This window comes from Mixophyes fleayi, chromosome 6, assembly GCF_038048845.1.
Source record: "Mixophyes fleayi isolate aMixFle1 chromosome 6, aMixFle1.hap1, whole genome shotgun sequence".
Taxonomy (NCBI): Eukaryota; Metazoa; Chordata; class Amphibia; order Anura; family Limnodynastidae; genus Mixophyes; species Mixophyes fleayi.
In genome coordinates, this window is record NC_134407.1 from 153,813,878 (window position 1) to 153,839,596 (window position 25,719).

General features: G+C 40.9%; 1 protein-coding gene across 1 annotated transcript in view; it reads right to left on the reverse strand.

The window, feature by feature from the left end:
• Positions 1 to 1,062: 1,062 nt before the first annotated feature.
• R3HDML (R3H domain containing like) overlaps positions 1,063 to 25,719 on the reverse strand; it is a 35,356-nt gene continuing 10,699 nt past the window's right edge. The window contains exons 4-6 of the mRNA XM_075215318.1: positions 24,045 to 24,177; positions 5,656 to 5,771; positions 1,063 to 1,210 (exon numbers count right to left, since the gene is read on the reverse strand). Of these exons, the coding sequence (XP_075071419.1) occupies positions 1,078 to 1,210; positions 5,656 to 5,771; positions 24,045 to 24,177 (382 nt within the window). The 3' untranslated portion in view covers positions 1,063 to 1,077. The remainder of the gene's footprint in view (positions 1,211 to 5,655; positions 5,772 to 24,044; positions 24,178 to 25,719) is intronic.

The window sequence follows — 25,719 nt, forward strand, 5'->3', positions numbered from 1 at the left end:
ATTAATGGCTCAATTAAGTCCAAGGAGCAGGACATGTGATCTGTCTTTATTTCATGTGTTACATTTTAGTATATTTACTCATTGGTATTTGTGCACATATAAATGTGATACCCAATTGTACAGCGCTACATAATTTGCTGGCACTACATAAATAAATGTTGATTATGATTATTATGATATCTGTATAACAAGTGCCTGGATGTTGAAAATTTAAAAGTAAATTTTTAAGGGCCCCCACGTCCAGTCGAATGGTGAAAAACTCACATGTACACATGAGGCTTTGACAGAGACGGTGCCCTCCCCTTCCTATCTGTGGGCCCCATAGCAGCTTAACCCCCTGCACTTGGTTATAGCCAATGTCAAATCTCTAGCATCTCTAAAGAAGTGTAAAATTCAATTTAAAAGGCTACAAAGTAACTGCAAGCACCCACTAAATTGGGGCCGTCAATCTACATGCTCAATATTTGTTTCCTGCAATTATGTGCAGCAGGAAATGCTTTATTGCAAAGAACGCCCCAATGGGCCCCATATCTCTCATCAGAAAAAGCAAAATGTTATTATATACCACTGCATGGACACCCTAAGCTACATGTTTCCCACAAGAAAGGGAGAGTGCACACAGTTAGGAGCATGGTGTCATCAAAAAATAAGAGAAACAATGGCACATGTGCTGCACATCCACAGTTCTGCAGCTTCATAAGAGACAATTTTACTTTCTGATGGGTATAACTGGTTCCATAGCCACATTTAGTGACGGGTTTGTGGAGTCAAAGTCATGTCAGCATAGATTAGACATACCAGGCCCAATTATAAATGGGCCTGAACTAATGACAATGATGCAGCCTTGTCACTCTTTGACTGAGCAGCCGATGTATATAAAACTTGCCCATCCCACCATACTCTAATGCACAATGGCAGACAAGTAGGCCGCATAGTCTAGCTATCTAATAGTAATACAAAGTGGGCTAATTGTCTGCATTGCAGCTACAAACTACTTACCTTGCACCCAACACAAACAAGACATTCATCATTTAGCTTTTGTAAAATAACTGCTATGGGACTTCTGCATTCATATACCTAAAACCAACTGAGTTTATTCGATTTAACACCAGAGAAGCACATGTTATTGCTGCACACGCCTCCATAGCTGGGCGGACAAGCCGAGCATGGTTTTCCCAACTTGTAAGGAGCTTCTCCTATCCAATTACCCCTAGGAAAAGAAAATACGGATATTAGTCTTAAATTAAAGCTTCTGGATGTTATGTTAACTGCATGATGCTATATGCTCAAATGTTTGTTTACATAAATTCATGTACATTAGAAATAGAAATCTATTTGTTTAAGCAAAATAAATCTAGGAAAATAAAGTGCTCATTTTACTTTCAAGCCTGTGAATAAAGTATAATTAACATACACGGTGGCTCAGTGGTTAGCACTTCTGCCTCACAGCACTGGGGTCATGAGTTCAAATCCCAACCATGGCCTTATCTGTGTGGAGTTTGTATGTTCTTCTGTTTGCGTGGGTTTCCTCCGGGTGCTCCGGTTTCCTTCCACACTCCAAAAACATACTGGTAGGTTAATTGGCTGCATTCAAAATGACCCTAGTCTGTCTCTCTCTGTATGTCTGTGTGTGTGTGTGTGTATATGTAAGCTCCAATGGGGCAGGGACTGATGTGAATGAGTTCTCTGTACAGCGCTGCGGAATTAGTGGCGCTATATAAATAAATGGTGATGATGATGTTCTGTGTGCCTGTGTGAAAACCCTCTTTGTTCTGATGACCAGTGGTCGAAGTGGAAATGTAGACGTGACTTTATGTAAATTTAGAAGCGGTAGTATGAAAAATGTAATGGGAATGTAAGTGAATGTAATTTCAAAGTTTTTACAATGAAGGCAGTAGGCGAAGTGGCGGTATGGCATACCATTGTTTACACCACCACTTCCAACACTGTTGACGTCTACACGAATATCATACTCAGTGCCGGATTAAGGGAATGGAGGCCCCTGGGCTAAGGGGCCTCCATTCCCCCGTGAGGGCCCCCCCCCCCCGTGATCGGAGCTGCCCAAGCTGCCCGCGCCACCCCCCCCCCCCGGCACTTACCTCCTTCTCCGGCGTGCTGTACTCTTTTTACTGAGGAGATCTCGTGAGAGTGAGACTCACGAGATCTCCTCAGTAAGGAGATTACAGCGCGCCGGAGAAGGACTGCAGGGAAAGTGCTCAGCAGCACTGATCGCACCGGGGGCGCCCCCGCCCCCGACCGTTCAATACTGCTGCTGAGCACTTTCAAGGGCCCCCTGGATGCCATAGGCCCCTGGGCTGTAGCCCAGTTAGCCCTATGGTTAATCCGGCCCTGATCATACTGTGTTTGGGCTGTATTATACAGGAGGACAGGAAGAAGGCAGGTTTGGAAGTATGGGACATGATTGAAGTTATTTCAATTATAACTTCAATCTGATTGCATATTCCCACATTCTCTGTGCATAGTACATAACATATTTTAAGAACTGTTTAACTAGTGGTTTTGCAACAAAAAAAAATTTCATAGCTACAAGAAAAAGTACAGCAGAGATTTCGAAGGCTTCTCACATCAGTAAATTGAAATCTATAGAATATCAAAACAACATGTTTAATTGTTTAGCACACCTGTGGATTAAATATATAAATGTATATGATAATTCTCCATAACACTTGTGTTGTAGTGTAACGATTATGCAATAAGTAAGTTGAAACCTATAGAATATCAAAACAACATGTTTAATTGTTTAGCACACCTGTGGATTAAATATGTAAATGTATATGATAATTCCCCAAAATACTTGTGCTGTAGTGTAACAATTATTCAATAAGCAGATTAAGTGCTTACAACATTTGAGTGGCCTCAACTCTAATACTCTGATTCTTACAATTCCTACAAGGTACAGCCAAAATTCCTGCATACAGTTTTGTTTACTGTTTGAAGAGTCCAATGTTAAAAATGAAACCAATATATTTATCTTTATTAAAGGAGTGCATATGTCATATTGCCATGTTTTCCATACAGTTTGAATTGATTTGTTAGAATCGCTTTTTTGATTCAAGTATTTACTGAAACATAATGTTCAGCTATTGTTTATTTAAAATGCAAATAACAGTACTCAAGGCTATTTGACATCATGTAAAACGGTTGTGATCATTTCAGACTGAAGGAAAGTCCCATTCACATAGACATATTTTATGAGCAGAGCAACCTTGGCTGTTTTTTGACATTTCTCATAAACTGGTGAACAATCATGTGAAAACAAACTGACACGGTCTAGACTATATTCACGAATAGACCGTCCTTTGCACAGGCTAGCTTGCAGTAGTCACTGTAAGAGGAATAAGAGTTTATGATTGACTGCAGTGTTTGTACTACACTTTTGTCCTTGGCAACAGAGACACATGGTCCAGTTTGAACAAGCAATGTTTTATAGACTATTCATAATGTTTATAGTGTGACCAGAAAAAAATGACAGCTTCTTAAATATTGGTGCACCACAATGCTCGTTTATGTGATCTACAAAGGTATTTATTTGTTATAGGTGTGGTCAGAAATATATATGCCATGTATTTGGGTATTTAAGGTGGCTTCTTGTCCTTTATGTACACTCAAGAAGGTTAAGGCCGTATTTTCAATGCAAGAATGATTGACATGCTCCATCCTTATTACTGTGCCCTTTATAAACACCAGCTTCACGTTCCACCAGGTGTATTTGCTACACATAAGTACAAGATTAGATTTACTAAACTACGGATTTGAAAAAGTGGAGGTGTTGCCTATAGCAACCAATCAGATTCTAGTTGTCATTTATTGTACATGTACATTCCACAAAATGACAGCTAGAATCTGATTGGTTGTTATAGGCAACATCTCCACTTTTTCAAACCCGCATTTTAGTAAATCTAACCCCAAGACTTACATTAAACGTTTTGCTCCATATAGTGCCACTCTTGCTATAATGCTAGTTTTCATTTGTGTTTTAAGTTGATAGTATAAAGAGAGCACTGAAGGGACTGGAGAAATTAGTATATGTTCTGACCATTGGTGTAATTAAAGGCCCCCAACATCTATAATACACACAAATAACAGACACATCCACAGGTGTCTAACCAGTGCCTCCTGTATTTCCAAGTCTCTCCAAATATGCTCCCTCTTATTTGTCCCCCTGATGCTTTGTTTGTGCCTCTTCCTTTTCTATCTCCATTGCCCTCCACATTAGTCTTCCAAGTCAACTTTCACTTGAAATCTGTCTTTGCTGCAGCTGTGCAATTTGTTTATTAGCACTAGTAGAGTTTGTAGTTCTGAATTGTATAAGTCAGTGCTCTGCAACTTGTGTGCCTCGGCACACTGGTGTGCCACGAGATGTTACTAAATATGCCTCCAACAGGAGAAAAAGCACAAGATTTATGCAGTACTTGTGTCATACTATGGTTAACTGGAACCTTGCCTTAAGGAAATAATTTCCCCATTTGTTCCATATGTTTTCTTTGTAATAAAGAGCTTATTATTATTATTATTATTATTATTATTATTATTATTATTATTATTATCTTACGGGGAGACACTAATGAATGTATTGCGTACGTGTGACGTTCCTGCAAGCGTGCACCTATTGTTACACTACTGGGTTATGAATTTTCAAAAGATTTGATTCAGATTACTTTTTAACTTATGAGATATATACAAATCAGACACAAAACTATTTCCTCATCATCATTAAATTTTATATGAATCCTGATTTTAACAATCAATACCCACTTTGTCCCTAGTACAAAATCTGAGCTGTTCCCCACTTTTCCACTATAACTGCTAAACAGGCCGTGTTAGCGGTTCCAGGCTCACAAAGCCAAGTCACAAGGCCAATTCAGAAAATGTGCAGCACATGGGAGCCATAGTTTCTCCAGAGTGGTGGTCTATCCCTCCCCAGCAACTGCATTCATGGCTGCTTCATTTAAAGACTACAAAAGGACAACAAATATCCATGGATATGCTTATCCATATTCAGTGCTGAACTAAGGGCCTAATGGACCAACAGCTGAACATATTCTAACCATCTTCTTATCCACTGCTAATATTAGATAAATGTGCTCTCTAGTATAAAAATGATCCTATAAAATAAGGCAGACACCCAGGCGCGGGCTGGGAGAGGGATGGCCGGGGGCACACAGACGGCCACATCGCATGAAACGGGATGCGGCCGCGTCATTGATGACGCGGCCGCATCCCCTGTCATGTGATGTGGCCGTCTGTGCGCTGACGCGGCCGCATCTGATGTAATCAGATGCGGCCGCCGGTGAAAATGTGCTATATTGCACACGGGGGGGCGGCCGGCCGGCCTACCCCCGGCCCTAATAGCGGTCTGCCCCCCTGCCCCCCGGGCCAGCCCGCCCCTGCAGACACCTTTTCTGAGGCCATTCTTCCCAGTTGGGTGTACTCTGTTCTTGTCTGCCTTGCAGGAAAAAAAAACACAAAAATGTGTTCTCAAGACAGATTTTCATAGGCCTAATTAGTGAGAGGGCCATGTCAACCAATCCACTCTCTACTAATGGTTGCCTGTCATGAGTAGTACTTATAAACCCTCGATTTCCTCCCACTTATAGAAAAAGTAAAAGAAATCCAGAAGATATTTTGACTTACTTTATGGAATAATTGCACACCAAAAGGACAGCTTGCCTCCATGTACTTCCCCATACATTGATGTTATTGCAAGTATTGATGGCACAGCCTATTTTATTTGATGATGCCCAGACCATCTGAAAAAGAGAATATTCAACTTGTAGGTATAATACAATATTTACAGTTTTATACAAGTGGATTTATTTACATAACTGTTCAGATGACATTGACTTACATTAATATCTGATTATTACAATTGTGAAATAATGAAGGTAAAATTAATTATCCAATTATAATTCCACATAGTGAATCTGCTTCCTCATAAACAGCTATTTTCAGAGGACAACTGTTAGGAAAGAGAGACGTGATGGAAAACAAGCTAGGTGTTATGGCCTACGACCACCTAGATGAGCTTTTAGAACAGGTAGGGTAGAGATCTTCACCTATAGCAGCCGTCTTTCCCGTAGAGCTTTATATGCTCACAGGTACTCAGATGCCCCAGGTCTTAGGCTCAGAGTAGTAAAAGCTCATCAAAGATGTCCGCAGCCCAGGTGGAATTGGAGACGCTGGCCTAGGCTGGAGCGGATGGTCAGAGGCAGGCCAAGGTCAGGGTTACAGGCAAATAGCGGAGTCCAGTAAACACGCCAAATGGTCAAGGCAACTACCGAAGCTTCAGAGTCTAGGTACAGGCAGAAGGTCAGGGCAACAAGTGATGGTTCAAAGTCCAGGTAACAGGCAGAGGGTCATACACAGAAAAGCAACCCAGGGAATACACCATTACAGCACAGAGCATGAAAGCAAACAGAGAATCTGAATGCTATAACCGGCAGGGAGGTTAAGCCCTCCCTGCCTTAAAGCCTGATACTGGCCAGTCAGGGCTTTGCCCTGAAAAACACTCCCAGGCAGTGGTAATTAGTAAACACTATCCTAATCAGCCCGCAGGCTTGAAGAAACGCGCCTGGCTGCCCTGTATTCCCGGGGCGCAAGCGCAGACATCTTGGCATCCGGCAGTTGCCCTGGCAACTGTTGGGCCGAATCCAGGAAGTGACGTACCGGTCGTCATGGAGACGGTCGGGACGCCAGAAGAAGGCAGAAGAGAGTCGCGGCGGTGCCCGCGGCCGCTGCTGCTCCTGACACTTGGTTGATTTAGCTGTGATTGTTTAAGGCATATTAAAGCTTATTATTTGTCTAATTAATGTATGGACTTTTCTATATGTTTAGACCAGTGGTGGGCAAACTCAGTCCTCAAGGGCTAACACCAGTTCATGTTTTTAGGATTCCTTTAATCACAGCTGAGTTAATCTATTTGGCTGGGTCAGTAATTATCCCAGCTGTTTCTACAGACAGAAATCCTAAAAACATGAACTGTTGGTAGCCCTTGAGGACTGAGTTTGCCCACCACTGGTTTAGACCCATTTTTTACCAAAAGTCTTCCAAATATTCTAAATATATTTTTTCATAATTTATCACCTTTGCATAAATATTAAACCCATTGATGGGTCTTAATGATGTCAATTTCAACTGTCGGCCTTTGCAGTAGTCGCAATTTATTGTACTGTCGAAAATGTGCTGTGTCTGTGTGATGGTAAGTCACTATTTCTCCCATGTCAGCCTGTTAGTCTTCGGGTTTTTTATGTTCCGCTAAACATTGCGGCTAATTCAGTATCGGAAAATCCTACCACACCCACTTATTCCTGGTTGTATCAGTTATTGCATTATAATTTTACATATAGCATACAGAGTTGATTGTGGGTAAGGCCACCCTGGACTCCTCATTGTTTGCTTATTAGGTACACGTGGGATTCTCTTGCATGTGTGTATGTATTACACTATTATTTTGGATGATGCTGATGAATTCGGGAAGGGACAGGGTTGCAGAGATTTGAGTTCCCTAAATTATAATGTATAGACAGCAAGACAGCAGGGTTTTGGGGAAATGGTAATAAAGTTATAAATAGGATGGTCCAACTCTAGCCCCTCCCCACCCCACTGTGTGAGGCAGGAGCTTTCCATTGTTTACTTGTACAGTGTTATGTACTGTACAGTATAGTCTTTATGCAGGTAGCTTACACTTATACCACATTTATGTGTACTATATATGCTACATGGCCTACAGCTACGTGGCTGCTGTTCCGGTCCTTGTTCTTGGGATGGTTTCCATTCTGCTCTACCCCATACGCTTGTAGCATCTCCTCTGCTGAATTAGCCCCTGACCAGTGAATGGTCCTCAATGACAAATTCTCAGGGCACTGCCAATGTGGCTCCCTCCGAGTCCTGCTATCCATCTTGGTAGCATTTTATAGAGACAGCTTACACATACTGGAAAATCACTGACACAGTTAGGCACACCCTAATGGGCTCAGATAAGGGGTATGTTGGTGATGGCATCTCTGTGGCTCCTGATCTGCCACAGCTGTTCCGCCTCTGAGGCGGTTACAGTGCGATTGGTGGAGTATAATGCATTGTCTGTCCGTGCTGTCTTGAATGCTTCGTTGCTTATCGCGGTGCTAACGAACCCCAGTTAGCTGGTAGAGTGTTGTGGCTAGCAGTTGGTCGCAACGGATGGCAGGCGCACGTGGGAGTTGGTGGGAAGACTTCTGGTGGAAGCATCCATCGGTGTATGATCGGCTTTGCAGTGGTCATTATGAGGGCTTGTTTGCCTTTCCTGAGGGGGCTTGGTACTGGTGTCCGGATGCACAGCCGGTCATAACTAGGTGGGCGGAGTCTTTTTTCTGCAGCCTTTAAATATTTAACTTTGTAATGTTTAGCTCCATTTTGGTACTGTTGTTATGGCACCTACCAGATGAGTGAATTGAAGGCCTTTTTTCTTTAGGATGGCTCCATCCTCTGTCATGTTTGCTATGTGTTTAATTGTTACACAGAGGCATTCCCCATAGTCTGCAAGATACGTGTGCCCTTGCCTGATCCGCTAGGCCCGGGGCGATGAGTCACTTTGTTCCCTAGGAGGATTGGCACGGTTACCTGATTTAAAGTTGACCCTGAGTTTGCCTTTATGCTTCCCAATTCAGCGAAAGCATGGTTGGAGCATTGTGATGCCCCCCTCCCCCCTCACGGCATATCTCTTTATGGTTGCTTTTCAGCGAACACTGGCAAGCATTACTTTTGGATTGGTGCAACCATCTCCCCAGCTGTAGATGGTACAGCGTCTCACTGCAGCCACCAGTTGGTCAGGTGGATTTCTACTACTTTCTGTATAAGTGCAGCTTCTCTGCTGTCCTGAATTTCTGTTTTTTCCATTCTGCTCTTTCTGTCTTCAGGTGACACAGCACTTTGGTTGCTTGTTGTTTTTGGAAGCAGAGGAGCAAAGGGATTGTTTCCTCTACAAGTGGGCCTGATTGGTTGGTGGCGACACAGGGTTTTTATGGTTTTCTGTTTGCTAGTGTCCCCCTTTTCAATTTCTCTTGTTTCTTCTTCTCTTTCTCCTCCCCTTTTTTCCTTTGCCTTCCTGTTTTTCCTGGCAGTCTCCTTTTGGGCCATGTCTCCTATTGATCTCTGCTTCGTGTCACTCTGATCTGGCACTATGTTAGATTTCTCCACTCTGACATACCTTAATGCCTCCCTGTTTGGGTTACAAATGGTGTGGATACTTTCTTTATGGCCCGACTTGGTCCTCTGCCGGTCCTATGGAGGTCTTCCCCGGTATGGGCAGCTAGAAAAGTGACGTTAGCAGTTACTATAGGTGGCCAGGTTTTGGGAACGCCATTACCACCACCATTTTGGTGGTTGGTAAGTTGCAGGCGTGGCCGGAAAAGACTGTACAGTCGGTGGCCAATGCTTGCTGGGCTCAAATTACGTTGATTTGGGGCATTCTGAACCCATTTCCCTTTGAGGAGTTGGCTATAGTTTTGTTGCAAGTGCCACCCTTGTGGGTCAGTTTGTGGCAGTACTCCTTCAGCCCAGAGGGGTTGCGGATTAATTGATCCTCATTGAAGGCGAAGGATGATATGTGCACCCGAGTGAAAATGTTACCCACGTTGTTTGATAGCCAAAGGTTTTGGGATATCCGGTTGGGCCTTTAAGCCCCATCTCATAAATTGGCATCTATACCTGAGCTAAGCCAAAAGAAAGAGAATGAAACAGGTATTGAAGCAGTAAAACTATCGCCGTGATACTTGCTATAAAGGATTCCCCATGAAAAAGCCTTTGCCAACAAGAGGTGGAGAAACTTAGTGCCAGACGTGTTATCACCGGCAATAACAGGGTTAACACTGGTAGTAAACCTTTGATGTATAGTGAAAAACAAAAACAAGCCCTATGGCCAGTAATAGAGCTTTTCGCCCTTTATTAAAGCAGTTTCTTAGTATTTAACTGCTGTACTCTACAGCTTGTTTCCTACATAAAGCCCAAATTAAACAAAACCTGATCTTCACTGACGTTAGTTAAGGAGACCACAGAGACCAATTGCAAATTTGTCACTGAACAGAAGTTCTGTTTGGGTTGTGTAACAGTTAGAGGAACAGATGAAGTACAAATGGGGGAGTTAATAAGTGATTGAAAGACAGAAGATCCAGCTGCTGGAAAGAGCACTTTGGCCAACACAAACACTGGAAGAGATACTGTATGTCTAAATTAAACCCTTCATAGAATCGCTGCCCAAAATGCGTGCGTCAGATATAGCACTGGCTGATTACATATTCCTGCTCTCTGCCAAAGAAGATGCTGTAATGAGTTTACTTTCAACCTGATGTTAGAGTATCTATGCCTTGGAAAGGAAGAAAAATAGCAGTTCTGACATTTCAAAAATAATACTCGTTTTTTCTTTTTCGAAAAGATGATTTAATTCCACCAGCCAAGGTAAATGTTATCTTCTTCTTTTTAGATTTGCAGAGATGATTGCTGAAAAATTAGCTGTCTACTGGGTTTAGTTGACATTCGAAGAGGAAAGATGCTGACCTTCAAAAATGTCACTTTACATTTTCTACTAAATGCTATTTAAAATGGAACGTTACTCCCTAATTGAAAGAATGGGTGCATTTTAATACACGTGAAAAGTGACAAATGAATATTTATGCAGACTCATATCAGTTCTGCAATCTCTGGTATTGGAACCTGATGATGATGGTAATCCCCAATTGCCTATGAACAGGAAAGGAAGCGGTATTAAATGTGGCAGTTTATTTTATTGATCCAAGTCAGTAGCTAGGAATGTGGGACAAATGCTTAAGGAAATATGTGAATATACACTAGAGATGGTCACTGACCCCCGTGTTTCGGTTTTGTTTTTGTTTTTGGATCTGGATTACCTTCGTGTTTTGGTTTTGCAAAACCGCCATTGCGTGTTTTGGTTTTGGTTTTGGTTTTGTTTGGTTTTGTTTTGCTATTTTTGTAAAAAATACCAATTTCTTTGGTCTAAAATAACCTAATTTAGTGTTCCACCAGTTTCTTAGATAAGTGAGGTAATTCTTAAGCTAATAAATTATGAGAAAAACAATTTAATCCCTGGTAGACCGTCCTTAATTCGAACCCTTGTCTGCAAATTATACAGACAAACCTGGTTGTCTACCTCCTCCATCTTTGATTATTGGCAATGTAGCCATCGTCTTTGGGTGTATATTACACCCTCCATTTGTAGTTGAATATAAAAAAAGCAGCCTGCACAGACTGTGGAACTAGAAAGTAAAATTAAATGGACCAGGGTACTTTGGTGGCTATATTTTTGGGATCTGCCACTAAAAGCCAAAGGTGAAGGCCTCATTTTCTCTTTGCCACTGCGTGTGTAGAATGGCATGTTGGCAATTTTTTTTTTTTTTGGCACTTAACTTTTGCTCAGTAACACTTCTTTTTCGCTTCAACACAGTAAATGTTTTTCTTGTTTTTGTTTTTTGGACTGATTTCGAAACACTGTGTAGTTTGGTAGATACTGCTGACAGATAGTAATTTTGACAGCCAGAAATATTTATGCACAATTATGGGGGACACCCCAAAAGCACTGGGGAGTGCTAAAAATTAGTTGGTAGATACTGCTGACAGATAGTAATTTTGACAGCCAGAAATATTTATGCACAAATATGGGGGACACCCCAAAAGCACTGGGGAGTGCTAAAAATTATTTGGTAGATACTGCTGACAGATAGTAATTTTGACAGCCAGAAATATTCATGCACAATTATGGGGGACACCCCAAAAGCACTGGGGAGTACTAAAAATTAGTTGGTAGATACTGCTGACAGATAGTAATTTTGGCAGCCAGAAATATTTATGCACAATTATGGGGGACACCCCAAAAGCACTGGGGAGTGCTAAAAATTAGTTGGTAGATACTGCTGACAGATAGTAATTTTGAAAGCCAGAAATATTTATGCACAATTATGGGGGACACCCCAAAAGCACTGGGGAGTGCTAATAATTATTTGGTAGATACTGCTGACAGATAGTAATTTTGACAGTCAGAAATATTTATGCACAATTATGGGGGACACCCCAAAAGCACTGGGGAGTGCTAAAAATTAGTTGGTAGATACTGCTGGCAGATAGTAATTTTGAAAGCCAGAAATATTTATGCACAATTATGGGGGACACCCCAAAAGCACTGGGGAGTGCTAATAATTATTTGGTAGATACTGCTGACAGATAGTAATTTTGACAGCCAGAAATATTTAGGCAAAATAATGGGGGACACCCAAAAAGCACTTTGAGTGCCAAATATTGGAAAAAAACAAAACCTCTATCCTCCTCTCTTCTCTAGCGATTTTTGTTAGCACAATTGGAATCAGAATATTGTATTCTCTGTTCCTGCTCAAATAAGCCTGTGACTACACCCTGCTCTCTCCCTCTGTCAAATGGCGATGGATTGCTGTGGAGGCGTGTATTTATGGTCTTCAAGTATCGCGAGAACCGAGCCCCGAGATCCGACGATCGGCCTCAATTTGGATTCCGAGCCGGGCTACTCGGCTCGGTACTCGGATACCCAAAGTTCGGGTGGGTTCGGTTCTCGGGGAACCGAGCCCACCCATCTCTAATATACAGCAGGATTGCCAAATGAGTAGATTTATTGAAAGCAAAAAATAAATAAAAAAATATCACATTCTCACATGTGAGTAAAAAGTCAAGGTATATTGGCTCCCAACTAACACAGGTGTCAATTTACTAAACTGTGATGGGCCAGAAACCCGGAGAAAGCAGCTGTTCTTTCAATTTATTAAGGGGTTAAAGCAGGAGAAAATCAGAGATTTCTCCTGCCTTAACCCATGTAATGCTGATCATTGCAGTCCTCCATTGTATTGGAATTGCAATCTGACCCCATTTAACAAGTGGTGAAAAGCTTTGCCTTATAAAACTAATGCAAGATGGCGCTAGCTTACCCTTCTAATGGAGTCCATAGGTGTCCATCAGCTTACCCTTTTAATGGAGTCCATAGGTGCCCATCACTGCCAGAAAAGCCACTGTAGATCCATCGCCAAATCCCATTGATATGTGCATGTGTGACTTTAGCCATACATGCACAATAGGGGTTTTACCAGGGCTCGCCAATGAGCCGTGGCATAGTAAATAACTGGCACATTCTGTATCGCTGCACTATGCAGTGATACCAAATAATACTTACCGCCACTCACTAGACACCAATGTAAAATATACACAGAATTGTCTCACCAGTGATTTGGAGATTATAGAGTGTCTTGGAGCCTTACTCTCATTCCTGAGCCCACTTTTGTTGTAGACACAGCTTCTACTTTCAGTTATGGGTAAATCGTAAAAAAGCTTTGTCATGATGAGGGGAAGATTTTACAAATTGTCTTGGGGTTTTGCCTAGTGTCTATAACCTGCCATTACTGTGCACTCCACATGGTTTTGCCTGGCCAGCAGACATTCACTAATGGTAGGTGTCAAGTGTGCACCACCATTGTGTCCTCAGTTGTAGGAGAATAATAACTGCCTTCACCCAGATCCTTGACCTGTAACCTCTTTTTGGTTACTCTGGCTCGATTCTCCTTACCAATGATTTTGGTTCAGAATGCGTCCAGTAACTTAAAAAAAATAAAAATAAATAACAATAATAATAATAATAATATTAGTAATAAAAATAATGTTCTTTAGTAGCAGTGATGTTTATTTTGATAAAGACATGGCTCTTAGAAAAATAGCTGTTACACAAACCTATAATTAAATTTAGTGAAGATTATACCTTATATGGTGTTTATATACAGATATGTTGGCAAAGGGAAATCCAGACCCCAGACCTTTTAAACAATCAAGGTTGATTCACTTATCCTGTATGTGATCCAGTGGTAGTCATATTTCCGACTGAAATAATACTGACGGAAATTCTGATACGAAAATTCAGACAGCGTAAATACAGACATGGTGAAAATACTGACACAATGGGTGTATTCAATTGACGGCGGGATCGCTGAAAACCCCGCGCTCAAAAAATATTACCGTTAATACGGTAATATCTCGCTGAATTTCAGCTCGCAGCTCAGGGAGCTGCGAGCTGAAATCCAGCGAGTAAATTACCGTATTAACGGTATTTACGTGCAGGATTACCATAATAACGGTAATATTTTTCGAGCGCTGGGTTTTCGGCGATCCCGCCGTCAAATGGATACCCCCCTATAAATACTGATATGGACAAAATAACAACATCTAAATACTGACAGGGGGAAAATACCTACAGTGTAAATACTGGGTATCAGGGTATGCTGGCACTTGTGGTTCCCCAAGTATCAGCATGCCCCCCAAGGTTATGTTGCAGTACTTCAACCATCAGCATGCCAAGACTGTTCATGGCAGCTCGGGCTTGCTGGGAACTGTAGTTCACCAATGTAAAATAGTATTCAATTAATTATTATTATTATTATTACACACTTATTACCCCACACCCACTGCCCAGCAGTGAGGGAAGAGCCCAAGTGCAGTCCCTAACTCTCTAGGGAATCCAGCCCAGTGCTGACCTGCCTGGGGCTAGTTGGCATCATGGTAGGGGAATCCCTTGCTGTGGGTTTCCCTGCTATAGTATAACCAGTCCTGGTTGGCTAATCCTAAGGCTGGTTGAAGGAAAATAGGGGGAACCCCATGCTGTTCGCCCCCCCCCCCCCCCCCCCCCCATTTTCTTTTGAAAAGCACTAGGGTTAATATGACTGAGAAGGGGGAAGGTTGCATTTTTCTTTCTATATATGTATTTTTTTTATCACAGATTACGTGCTCACATTGACATTTTAATGCCAGCAGTGTGTTTGTCTGTATTTTCAGTGCTATCAATCACACTGTCAGTATTTTATCCATGTAGGTATTTTATCCATGTCAGCATTTACACTGTAGGTATTTTATCCATGTTAGTATTTACATTGTAGGTATATTCTCCAATCTGTATTTACAGTGTCATTATTTTCTCATTGGCAGTATTTACACTGTCAGTATTTTCTCTTTATCAGTATTTACATTGTCAGTATTTTCTCCATGTAGGTAATTTTATCCATGTCAATATTTATACTGTAGGTATTATCCTTGTCGGTACTTACACTGTAGCTTTTTTTTTATCCATGTAGGTATTTTATTCATGTCAGTATGGTATTTTCGAGTCAGTCTAATATCCGTCAGTCTTATATCCGTCTGAAATGAGTTCCCAACGCACGTGATCAACTTTGTCCATGACTTCACGTCCTACATTGTATTCAGTGACAAGGGACCATGTTTATCCTCCTACACAAACACTGCCAGGGTGAGGGAAAGTTGGTGGGGGGGGGGGCTCTCACTAAATCTTTGTGGATTTTTTAAATCTCCATCCCAAACTACTTCCAGGACATGAGTCCCCGAGAAATAGCTCCAAGGTTCTATCCTCTAGGCATATTATGGCTCCAGGTACAATCTGGGCAAGGTCAACCACTAGGCCATTTAAACTCTTGGCAAGGGCCTGGAAGGCCTCCCTGTAAGGTATTTTCTTGTTCCCAGTACTTTGGAGTAGGGAAAGTAGCCAAAAACCACTGGGACCTTTTGATCCACTATACCACCAGGGTGAGTATAATAATAAAACATTTTTTCCATCTTCAAACACGTTAAAACATGTTAAACATGTTGAAATATTTTTTAAAAATTGTAAATTAATTTTACATAGGCCCACAGTACACTATAATGATATTTACACAAGCACTGCACTTTTAAGTTAAAATATGTTTGTGGAGAAGAGCAGCCACAATAGCTAATAAAAATAATAATAGTAGATATCAATACATTTTCAATATAAAATAGTTTAATACTTATTTTTATAGCAATCCCACATAGAAGTTTTATTTTTTCTGTAAATTACAATGTCCCCCTAAAAATGATGCATGTTAGTAGGTCCATTTTCCTGATTTTACACTACATTTTGTCAGACACAGCATTTTTACAACTATAATACTGTACTGTAGTTTTTATGTATTACTGGAAGTTACAGTAAAGTGTACTTCCTTGGGGGCTCAGCCCTTCAATGGCCACCTCTGAGCCACGATTATGGGCTGGAGAGAGTGACTGCCTGGAACTATGGCTTCATATTAACCACGTGGTCACACTCCTCCTGTGGGTAATTATGCAATGTACCTGCTGGTGAGGGCTATTAGTTTAATATGGGATGTATTTTTATGCAATGTTGGGAGTTTTAATGTAATGTGTGATTGGTGATAACTATTAATATAATTTAGGGGCTAATAATGAAATGTATCTCTGTATGTAATGTGGGGCTTATAATTTGGCCTATTTATTAAATGTGAATACTATTAATTTATAATTGGGTCTCGTTAGAGGAAGGAGGCCTATTTATTAAATATGGGTGTTATTGCGGGTGCAGCGCTGGCATTGCCAAGGTTCCATGTGCAGCCTAGAGGGGCCCTAAAGAATTGTCTGCACAGGTGGCCCAAGTTTTCTATTGGCAGCCCTGGTGATAGGTCTGCTGTAATTCATGGAAAGAATAGAAAGGTTCTCTTTATTTATATAGGAAAGTACTCTACTCAGAATGTCAACGTGTACGGCCACGCTGTACATTAAAGTACTAATATTAATATGTATCCCATACAATCCCACCATCTGTAAACTCCTTCACAAGGAGCACAGAATGCAATGAAATTTAGGGCCAACCACGAAAAAACATCTGCTATTCTGTGTTCCACATTTTATAAGGAATACAAATTGCCAGCTGTCACTTAACACTTGTCTGCTGAAGGTAAAAATGAAATGTGAGAGGAAGCCTTTCTTCCTTAGAAAATAAATATCTGGCTGTAAGATTGGACGCAGGAAAACCGTTTATGGAAAAATATTTAACTGCCTGCAGATGTACAATGAGGTGCCAGAGAGGGGTGGGGGGGGGGGGGGGGGGGGGTGAGGGTTAGCATGAGGGTAAAGTTTTGGAAGAAAGTTACTAGACAACTTAAATATGAAATATACAAAGGATATTAAAGGTGATGCCAAATAATTCTTCTGTAGGGAAAAGGAAAAATAGATCCTAATCATAAATAGATTTTATAGACTTTATTATTTTTACAATTATTAAAACACACAAGAGTAAATTATTTATCTGCATACCTGCATTAATTAACCACTTGCAGTAGTGCAGTACAATACCGCAGGCTGGTGGCTCTATAAAAATTATTAATTTTTTTTTTAATCCCCTGTTAATGGCAGATTTTCGCTCAGTTTTACAATGCCATTGTTGGTCTTGGGCTCTTACAGGTGAATGGTCCTGTGAATGGGCTCCCAAAATGTGTCTTCCCTGCACTGGTCCCACCCCCTGTCTTTCAAATTTACAAATTAAGCAAATGGGTACAGAACATAGCCCACAAGAAATAAATTGGGCTATGTTCTGCACCCATTTGTGTAATGTGACCTATAACTAGGCCACAACTGGTATAAAGCACTTTACTTGGTATTGCTATTCCAGGATCTAGTGTGGATGGAGCAAGTGAAGCATGTCCTCTGTGCACTAGATGTGCTGCAGGGTGCCACATACAGCCAGTGTGAGTGATTCACAGGGCCTGTTTCTTTTTTCTTTTTTCCATTTTAAACATTTTTTCCACATTTTTTTCATACTTTTTTGGGGGGACTGGAAGAGGAGTGTTAGCGCCAAGTCATTGTCTGCCCGGGGAGGAGCCCTCTGCCTCTAGCTCAGATCCCTATCTGTCAACCAAGGGCTGGTGAAACCATTAGGCAAACCTATGTTATGGGATGTCTTAAATACTCAATGAGTGAAACACACATGTCATTCATCCAGTTTTTCTTAATGCTCCCATGCCGCCCCCACAGACCAATGGATTCTGTTATTGAGGAGAAGCAACTGGCAGGTTCTTACTTGTGAAGCTGCCAGCTGTTGCTCCTCCATGTTTGTGATAGGCTCAGAGTATGGTGCTTGGCTGTGGTGTCACAGCCAAGCACCACATGCAAACTGTAGTAGAGGATGCCATGCACCTCCTGCCTTTTAAGGTAAGCAACAACAGGGGTGGGGGCACCATTTCTGAGAAAGGTGGATGCCGCCTACAGGGTTCCCAGCACAAGCGCCAACTCTGTGTCAACTTAGTTCAGGATGTCTAGACTGACAGACAGGGTACACAGCCAGTCCGGGCGGGAGTTGTTCCTTATCCTCCACCCATGGTTCTCATTTTCCCACTGCTTCTCCTGTTCCTTTTCTCTCCATGTTGTCTAGCTTCTCCTCCATCCTTCAGCACAGGTGGTGCTGTTGCCAATTCCTCAGAGTGCAGAGACTGCATAGAATGCAGACAGATGGGTCTGTTTCCTACAGCAACTGTCTGCAAAGCAGCCAAGAAGGTAATTGTGGTTGTGGTGTATTAAGGTAATGTAGTAAATGGTAATAATGTAATGTGGGGTTGTTAATATAATGGGTTGGCTGGTGGGGTCTATTAATGTAGTGTGGGTGCTATTCATGTAATGTTGGGGTAATTGTGTACCTGCTGGTGAGAGCTATTTATTTAATATGGGATGTATTTTTATCCAATGTGGGGACTTTAATGTAATGTGCAGGTGGTGGTGTCTATTAATATGTTGCAGGAGCTAAGAATGCAATGTCTCTTTGCATGTAATGTGGGGCTAATAAAATGGCTGGCTGGAGGAATCCTATTTATTAAATTTTAATATACTATTAATTTATCATTGGGGCTAGTTAGAGGAAGGCGGACTATTTATTAAATGTGGGTGTTATTGATTTAATATTGGTTTGTGTAAGGGTGGCATAGAGTGCTCACTTGTTGGTTTGTTTTCCAGGAGATGAATAGTACCTATCTCTTTTCCACACAGGGTCTCAACATTCCATGATCAAGCCAAGTAGCAACTGAACTTAAGACACTGAACTTAGGTAGTTAAATCTGCAAAAACAGGTAGGACTATCAAATGTCCCAATTCTGGTGGGTCAGTCCCAATTTTGTCACATATGCCTTTCCCATTCTGCCCTTTTCACATATGCTCACCCACCATTCTACCTTTGTTGCATATGACCCTGCCCTTGCTTCCATTGTCCCATATGTGAAAAGGGAAGAATGGGAAAGGCATATGTAACAAGAGAGAGTAGGGGATGCATATTTTACTAGAAGAAGGATGGCTGGGGCATATGTGACTAGTGGATAGAGAGTTGGAACATAAGTGACATGGGGAAGGCATGTTGGGGCACATGTGACAGGGGAGGGAGAAATGGAGACATAATGTGTGACAAGGGAAGGTGACCCAGGACCAAGAGAGAGGTGCTTGCTACATGTCAAATGTACATTATGTGGTGTGCCACAAACCTGCAGTATGTGGCGTGTTGCATAATGTATTTTTGACATGTATTTGGGACTCATGTGTATGGTACTGGCCCATGGTGTATGTGCATTTATCCCAGAACTTCCAATTCAACTTATTCTCTGGCTGTACCTCCTCTGTATGCTGCACATAAACTCAGGATGTTGGCCATGCCCCATCCAACATCAGGCTTATTTTTGGAATGGGGAGCCATAGCATATGCTTTCTCTAGGCACCATGGCTCCTTGTTATACCACTGTGTTAAACTGTGTTATACTTGAGAACTAGGAGATTATATTTTGGTGTAAATATTTGGGGTTGCACTATGTGGGTTAAAATAACTACTGGAAGAATCATGGAAAAGTGTATTTTCTTTCCATTGTTCTCATGATGTGCCTATATACGGCATATTAATGCCAAAAAACAAAAACCCTATTTGTCCTAAAAAAACAATGTGTGAATCTAACAGCTGTGCACAAGGGCCCATCCCCTTGACTTATATGCCCACTTTTATTCCAGGGTTGTATGGGAGAGGAGGCCAGGGCTCTGGAGAGGCCCATGCTTTGGGGTTCTTCCTCGTGTTTAGTCCATTCCTGGAGACTAACTACCATATTAAGTGTCACATGGCTGAGAGCTGGAATCAGCCTCCTGCCCTGATTGGCTCAGCTCCCTATCTGTCAGTATAGGGCAAGCTGACAGAGAGGGTAGACAGCCAGTTAGATTGTTCATCTCCTCTTTTCTGATGGCCACCTCCCTCTTCGTTTTCCCCTTGCTTTATCTCTTAACTAACTTCTGCTTATTCCCTCACCTTCCCGCTGTTTCTTCCCTTCCTTACCCTCAACTCCTCCACTACTCCTCTCCTTGCCTCTGCTTCCTCCCTCACCTTTAACTCAGGTCTTCCCCTTCCCTACCTTCCCACCCATCCTGTGTGGGACAGCTTTCCCTCCATCCCTCAGCATATGTGGGGCTGATGCCACATCCCTGCATGTACAGAGACCATGCAAGAGGCAGAGAAATTCCTAAGGCCAGATTTAATCAGATGGAACTATTCATTCACAGTCACAGTCATTAAAATGAACAGACAACTCTATCTCTTCCAGTCCCTCCTGGTGCCGACTCAAGTTCATTTTGTCTGGAAAGGGACCCAGGAGAACCTCTACTTGAGCCTGAAACATTCCAAAACTGGACCAAACAATGCACGAAGTTCTTATTGGAGTCCTTAATTTTACAGGAAGTCCCATTTCTGCCATAAAAGTAAAATTAGTAAATTTGGAGCTAAACCTAAGTACTTTTTCTTCATTTAGTAACTGAAATTCCTTTATAATCAAGGATTCTTTTTCATATTTGTATACCTATTTTACCTATATGTTCAATTGCCCTGCACCATGCAATATGTTGGATGCACTATTGGGTCTTTAAAGGAACAAGTATATGAAAATCAGTATATAAATAAAGTTTAATACACTTCTAATTTATAGGCACTTTACGCAATTTCATGAAAATCATCCCTCATTTTTAACATGCTTAGTCAATAAAATGGTTATACCCTTTTACCACAGTTCCAAAATCATTTGAACGTTTTATTAATTTTATTTATCCATTTATCTTCATGTTTTTTGCATAGTTATACACTTTTTCTAAACAAAGTATCCCCAGATAAGATTTAGCTATCACTTTGATTCCCGAATGGCATGTATTTTTCGGCAATGTAAAAACTAATTCAGATTCCTGATTATTATCGGTAATGCAACAGTTAACCAGTAAGAGTCAACTCAATTCAGGGCACTATATAAGACAGGTCTCTGCCCTCATTGGAATACCCCTGACGAAGTCAGAGTGACGAAACGCGTAGGGTTCCAATGAGAATTGAGACTGGTTACCAGGGCAACTGAACCCGGAAGTTATATGGAACTCACGGTTTATATCACCAGCAGGATTTCATACTGCGTGCTAAAGATACCTTTATGCGCACTGTTTCTCCTTACAAAATGTAAGTGAATTTTATCCATCGTTTTAATAAATGTATGCATTGGATTACTACACCATTGGAGGAATTGTCTCTTTTCTCGTCTTCTAACTATGTGCAAGTACTGTGGCGGACCCTGTGAACATATATGAGAATACATGTGACGATGATTGGAATCCTTTACAGATGGTTTTTGTGATTCTTGGACATTGTTATTACCCACGACCACTATTGTGAATAACGTTTATTATTCTTTTTACTTTGTGATCCATGTTATGTTTAACAAGTGTTTGACACTCAGATACCCTCAATTCTAACCCTTCCCCTTTTTGCGCCTATCCCGATTGTATGTTTTTTAAACTTGATAATGGAGGTGGTGCCCGCTTAGCCTCTTAAGGGAGAAGGGAAAACTATTGGATTTTTACTTTGAACACATTGGGGTTCATACTGAGTTGAATGCTTACGCGTCCACAAAATAAGCTCTAAATAAATACACATACAAATAGGATATTTATACCCATATGCTGAGTTGCAGGCATCTCAAGATGCATCGAGATCTGCACCAGTAGAATGTGCACCAAATTTGGGTGTACTTACATGTACTTAAGCTTAAGCTCGGTGGTAATCTGTATCCCGATGCTTGGGATACAGACACCGACAAAATGTCCTATCTTACCAAACAGTCGTTTATTGTGTGATCAGCACGATGATTTGATGAAAGACCTGTAGTGTGTACTCAGCTTTACATTTACATCATACCAGGTCATAAGCACAGGTAAAGATTTTTAACATTTCTTTTGAAAGCGAAAAACACATTAGCTATTGGGTTTCATTTTCAAATTTTTTAAATGACATATACTTTTAGCAGGTATACTACTCTTTCATGTGTACAAATGAAAGTAGCAAAAAATTAAATTTAAAATACGCCCACAATGTCATATAATACATGCGAGCAATGAAGATAGCATCTATCTGCTTCAGAGGTAAAGCCACAATCGGTTAATCAGAAGCGGCTAGCTAGTGCTGTTGGCTATCATCATCACCAGCTTGCATTTATATCAGCCCTCAGGATATGGCTACTGAAAGGCCATCCCCACGTGGGTCTGTCCCAGTTCGCAATTAGATGCCCTTACTGTACCCGGATCCGCTTTGCATGCCTCTTCCCTCCCCCATTCCATTTCTCCAAGTTTAAGGAGCCACAAGTACCAAATCTACCTACACACATATGCAAATAATGTGCTTATTTAGGCCAAGTAAATGGACATACACTCTACTCAGCATGTGTCCCATTACCAGCCTCTGGTGTTAATTATTCATTAGATTTTAATGTTTATCTGGAGGCATTTAATAATAATTATTACCTATAAATAATATTTTGTTTATTAATTTTATTTCTTCCTATTGGCTTGTTGATTTATTTTTATTCCAGTTCACGCCAATGTAGGAGGAGGGCAAAGCGCTATCTCTTGGTATGATGAACTATGGATCAAAGCCACCACCATTGCTGCTGCCTATGCAGGAACATCCCAAGGTGGATCACAATAGTAAATAGAGAAGGCATAGTGCTGCAATAAAAAAACTCAAATAGATCAAGTGTATCAACATTTATTAAAGTAATATAAAATAATACAAAAATAATACAAAATATGAAAGTGCAAGTCTTATTTTTCATATTATTTTATCACATTCTGACACACTTGATCTATTGGAGCTTTAATATTGCAGTGTTGTGCCTTCTCTATTTACAAGTCACTTTGTTCAACACATGGCATGCAATTAGAATGAACCGACTGAATAGTCTCTACATAAACATTGAGGAGACAGCACCCCAAACTGCGTAGCAGCAGCATCCTCTGACCTGTTAGTCTTGTTTATTATCTGTCATATTGTGGAGTGGATGCAAATGTCCAGAGAATGATATTTATTCCTATTGGTAAGTGCTATGTTACTTTATTTTTGCTACCATAAAATGTGCCCTTGATCTATTGTTTTAATTCTTTATCCAGCATATCCAAGTATTACAACTAAAAAAAACAATATTAAATTTACTTGAGTAGACTAAGGAATAAATAGGTTATTCCTTGTGAAACTAGCAAATCACCAAAACATAGAAATTGGCCTGGTCATGAATTTATTATACAATACAACCCCATCCCACAACATGTACAGATGTAGGTGTCCTATGACCAAGATCTCCACAGATACTCCCACCATCACTGCCACTGTAACACATGCTTCTCAAACGCTAACAGCCAACCGAGTTCTGAAAGTAAATTTGGGACACTGAATAGCAGTTGACTTACCTGATTCTATGGCTGGCTCAGCTTGTCCAATCATTCAATATGGGAGAGGCGTGAGGTTATTATGAGAATGTTATTATTGGGTGGAGAACCTATTTGAAATGAGTAATAGCTGTACTGTGTAAACATACTTGAGTACTGTGACACACAAACATGCAGTAGTAATGAGACCTCCAGAATACAACCCTTGCCCACATAAACTGCTATCTGCTTGTCTGTCAACAGATCACACATGAGTATCCTGAGAAAAATCACTTATTTACATTATAAAACAAAGGAGACTCTCCAGCTGTTGTGGAACTACAAGTCACAGCCTATCTTGCCAGCCACCAGAGGGCAAAACCGCAAGCAGCTGCAGAGCCACAGGTCGCTAAGCCTAATCTAGGAGAGCAATAACAGTTCATCAAGGAAAGTTACTGGTGCTATACCTGTGTATAGTGACTGCACACTGAGCCGCTACATTTGCTTGGACAGTTGGGATTACACTCTCGCGGGTAAGGGAACGAGTAATGCTGTTTCTCATCATACCAAGACTTTACCAGATCTACAATAGATCTATACCTGCAACAAAAATAAATAAATAAACAAATAAATAGTGAGACATCATCAAAATGCACTACAAATATTTTCTTTCATTAAAAATATCATCTGTTCATGTTTTATTATTATGAAATACTTTTACAGAATAAAAATATTATTAAACAGATTTAAAATTGTTACTTTCACTTTATTTTCTACAGCAGAATGTATCCATTTTATTTAAAGGTAGCATAAAGTGTGTCTTTTTATTATTATCTGTAATAAATAAATGATAATAATAATAATAATAATAATAATAATAATAATAATAATCTGTAATAAACCTATTGATCAGTATAGAAATTGGTCAGTTTCATAGTCTTTACAGTTTTATTGTTAATAGACTTTTTTTTTTGTTACCAACCACCTACTTTATCTTTATATATAATGGAGGAGGGGGTGATGGACAGAGTGGTAATTGTTTTTTCCACTAGTAAATATGCATTACCAATTCTGCAAAGAGAACATATATTAATTTTAGATTTGCAATGTTTCAGTATAATTTCCCTACCCCATCAGAAGGAGCTTAACTGGGCTGCCTAATAGTGTGTTCAGGTGTATCCGAAGGGCATGTATGGGCTCGGTAACCTCCAGTGTGTGCTCTTGTGTCACTCTGGGGTCAGTGAGGGAGGTGTAGGTAGTGAATGAGGAGTGACCAGCAAAGTCAGACTGTGAAAACCCATATAATCTGCTGTACTGGGGCCTCTGGAGATAGCAACAGAATTCAGGCCTCACATCTGCCAGTCAGCCCATGTCACTATTTGCATTGCACTATTTACTTGTGAAGGGAGAACAGGCTGGTCACAGCTGGAACACCAATGACTTTGCAGGTGTTATCTCTAAGTCTGTTGGAGGATTCTAATGCCAATTAAGAGAACAGAAATAGGAACATTCCCTGATAAGTTAGTGCATGTAGGGGATGCAATTAGCTACCACAATATACTTAAGATACTTCTCTTATTTAAGCATTAAATAACACTTAACAGCAACACATGTGCAGAAATGATTATTTAAGTAGTGCTCTTGTGTTACTTAAATAATCACTTTTGTTGCATGCGTACTTCCAATGTCTGTTACCTTTGCTATGTCATAGCGCTCAGGGAGACGGGCTACGATGTCCCTGTCACAGAGAACTTGATAGTGCTCTACTGTGACTGTTGACATCACTTGGCATTTTAATGTCCCAGAATGCCTTGCCTGACCTTCTGAACCCCCAAAAACAAATGTGCTCAGGAGGGGACAGCTGCGGTTGCATCCATAAAAAAAACACCCTCCAGCCACTAGATTGACGGTCCTGCTTTGATGCACTGAGCTCTCAGAGTGGACTCATGATTAAACCGAATCAAAGTTCAGCTACACCGCTCAGAGCCAGCTAATCGCCCCTTTCTGAACAGGATATCACTGGCTTCTCTGCTGCACTCTGCCTGCATGCGGTGGGAAAAATGAAATGATAAAGATGGATAATGAAGAGGATTTGATGATGGGAAAGGTGAAGACGGAAGAGGACCTGATAGAAGCAAACAT